General features: G+C 36.0%; 1 protein-coding gene across 1 annotated transcript; it reads right to left on the bottom strand.

Annotated features, from left to right (window-relative positions):
• Positions 1 to 1,188: 1,188 nt before the first annotated feature.
• Positions 1,189 to 1,759, bottom strand: LOC126791701 (glu S.griseus protease inhibitor). The gene is made up of 2 exons (XM_050518164.1): positions 1,678 to 1,759; positions 1,189 to 1,571 (listed from the first exon to the last, which is right to left on the bottom strand). The coding sequence occupies exons 1-2, from the start codon at positions 1,697 to 1,699 to the stop codon at positions 1,369 to 1,371; spliced, it is 225 nt and encodes a 74-aa protein (XP_050374121.1). The 5' UTR covers positions 1,700 to 1,759; the 3' UTR covers positions 1,189 to 1,368.
• Positions 1,760 to 2,816: the final 1,057 nt, after the last annotated feature.

Below are 2,816 nucleotides of genomic sequence, written 5' to 3'. Positions count from 1 at the left end.
TCTTAGACTCGTCAAATTGAACGTTCCCGAACAATTAATTTTTCGAACCCTTTCGTTTTCATTCTCGTGAAATAAAATTGGACAATTACCAACTTAATAATATCGGGAAATTCATTGGAAATTATATATGAATTTTCGGGGTATTACAATTTTTAAAACTAAATTTAAGTACGGTAACTTTACCGAATTAACTTTTCAATCTTCCTCATTCAGTATAAGTGATCATTCAACTCCTTACTTCTAATAACTAACCTTGATCAATGATCATAATTCCTAAGAAAAGTTCAACGCACCAACGTAAGAGACCCTAGCTAGTCATCAAAGGGGTGATTGAATTTAAATATTAGAGCAGCTGCCGATGATTGGTAATGCTCCTGATCGAAGCTGACGTACATTGAACTCAATCAGTTGTTGGAGGAAGAGCTCGTAGAGAGGCGGCATGAGCTTTCTAGGGGAATCATGAGAAATATGAAATGATAAATGGGCAAAATGGCGTGATAAGTAAAGCCGTATTCGAAATCTACGCTGAAGATGAATGCAACCAGAATGGTAGACTCCTTCTTTAGGTTCTTAATCATGTTTAGTCCGCATCGACCTTATATAGGTGTTTGTCGACGTTGATACCTATTCCCACTTGCATCTTTCGATCTGATACTAAATTTTCTAAAAACTGAAGTCAAGACTGCTCGGTTTGGTGGCACATTTGATCGGATTCATCTGGAGTCCATATTGGACGTCGTTTCTTTTCCAAGGAGTTGCATAGTAATGTTGTGTAATCAAAGACAAATTTCTCGAGTAATTTTCTACAGGGAATTTGACAGACACCTAAGGAAAGTCCCAAACCAAAACAGATCATTAAGAACTAATGGTCACCTCTGCACTTAATAGTCTTCTCTACTAAGTAAGAAGTTTCATCTGTGCGTGGTTAATAGCTGTATATAAGTAAGAGGTGATCGTTTAGTCTGTTTAGACCTATAGTTTTGTATTCCATATTATCTTTATATGTTTTATCACTTTACGTTCTCTATAAAATTATTTAATTACTAAAATCTGACATGTTCGGTAGCAGTCATTGAAAGCCTACGTACATAGGAGCATGGTGTCTCGTATATCTAATATCTACGAAAGATGATCTAATAACATTTGTGGGTGATCAGAAAATGATATATTTAGAGCTAGGAGAAGACACAACAGAAGTCTTATTTATATGGATTGATGGAGAATACAGGGGAATTAAGGAAAGCAAATTAACTACGTACAGTTTACTACAAATTAAAATTGCATGGAAATACAACGTTCTCCATGTTATTTCAGTAATATTTCGACAAGATGATTTTCTTCAAATATTTGAAAGTGACGATGAATCAATTAACCAATGGTAGGGACCCGGGTAACGGTGCCACATGTATCGACCCAAACACGAACCCTATCACACACTGGCACTAAATCAGCAGGGACAATTGTTCCTTCTTGCACGATTTCTGCCTTGACCAAATGGTTCTCGCTCTCAATTACTGCCTTTGCATCCGTCCCCTGAGCTCCCAACAGTTCAGGCCATGAATCTTTACCAGCTGCAACATGGACTCACAAAAGTTAGTACATACTAGCATCGATTACTTACTATTTGCAAAAACTCAGGAGTCAGGAAGCAAATTAATCATGATGCATGAACATTACCGGGGCACTGAAAACCAGCCATCTTTTCTTTTTTCAATATGTACTTTTACTCTCCGATGATGAATCCCTTGGAATATGTTTGTCGTGGGTTGAAGCGCTTGGAGATAGAGTGCACGAGAGATTCGTACTTATAATGGATCGTTGAACAAGTTGTGGTTGGTGATTTTTGACTATACAATTCTGATCTTATAACGAGACGTGCGTGTAGAGGTTAACTTCTAGAGAGATTGGTACTCTTTGCCATAACCACGTAGAAGCAAAAAGAAGAACAGCTACAAGGTCGGTACGTAGTATGAAAAATGGATAGCAATTGCATACTGGGTCAATTAGGAATATATAACAGAAAATTCGATCAGTTTCATTGAAGCTTATCAACAAATCTGACTGTAGAACGCACACGAATGTTGATGAAAAGAAATTGGTAGTTTGCTAGTGTGGTATTTCCCTTGGATATATTATAATTAGACGACGTACTCTGTACTCGACCTGCATGCATACCTTATTTTCTACATTTATTCTTCTCGATCTGTACTCGATCTAATTGTGATATATCTTGAATATATAGTACATGTATCACTTTATCTGTTTGGTTGCTATTGAATTGTGACTGAGTTTCGTTCTACACATTGTATATGAACAAAGTACAGACCTTACCGCTAAGATTGTGTTTATTTCCTTATCATTGTCATAACCGCATATGGGGTACAGGGCTAAGAATAAGCATATACATGCGTAAGCATAATGAAGAACGCAGTTTAATTTCTTGGTATGAAAGTGGCAAACACCACACTTTGGTTAATTAGGAATTTAGGATCAATTGAGAAGTGTTACTAAAGCATGATCAACCATTCTGACTGTACTATATATCAATGTTTTAAAAAATTCGCCTCAAGACTCGCCTGAGGCTTAAAAAGATTAAAGTTACTTACATAACGCCTTTGTTTTTCGGTCTAGACACCGAGGCTCGCTTTTTACGCCTTACGTTACGTTTTTTACGCCTTTTACGCATTTTACTACGCCTTAGAAAAAAATCTTTTTAAGTATCTTTTTATATTTATTTATATAATGTATTTAATTTGATGAAAACTATCTAAAACGTTTGGATTATGAATTTCATTATATCTAAATGTAATACATTG

The sequence above is a fragment of the Argentina anserina genome, chromosome 4 (genome assembly GCF_933775445.1).
Source record: "Argentina anserina chromosome 4, drPotAnse1.1, whole genome shotgun sequence".
NCBI classification, from domain to species: domain Eukaryota; kingdom Viridiplantae; phylum Streptophyta; class Magnoliopsida; order Rosales; family Rosaceae; genus Argentina; species Argentina anserina.
Note: the sequence above shows the minus strand (reverse complement) of the source record. Positions and strands in the feature narration are given on the sequence as shown.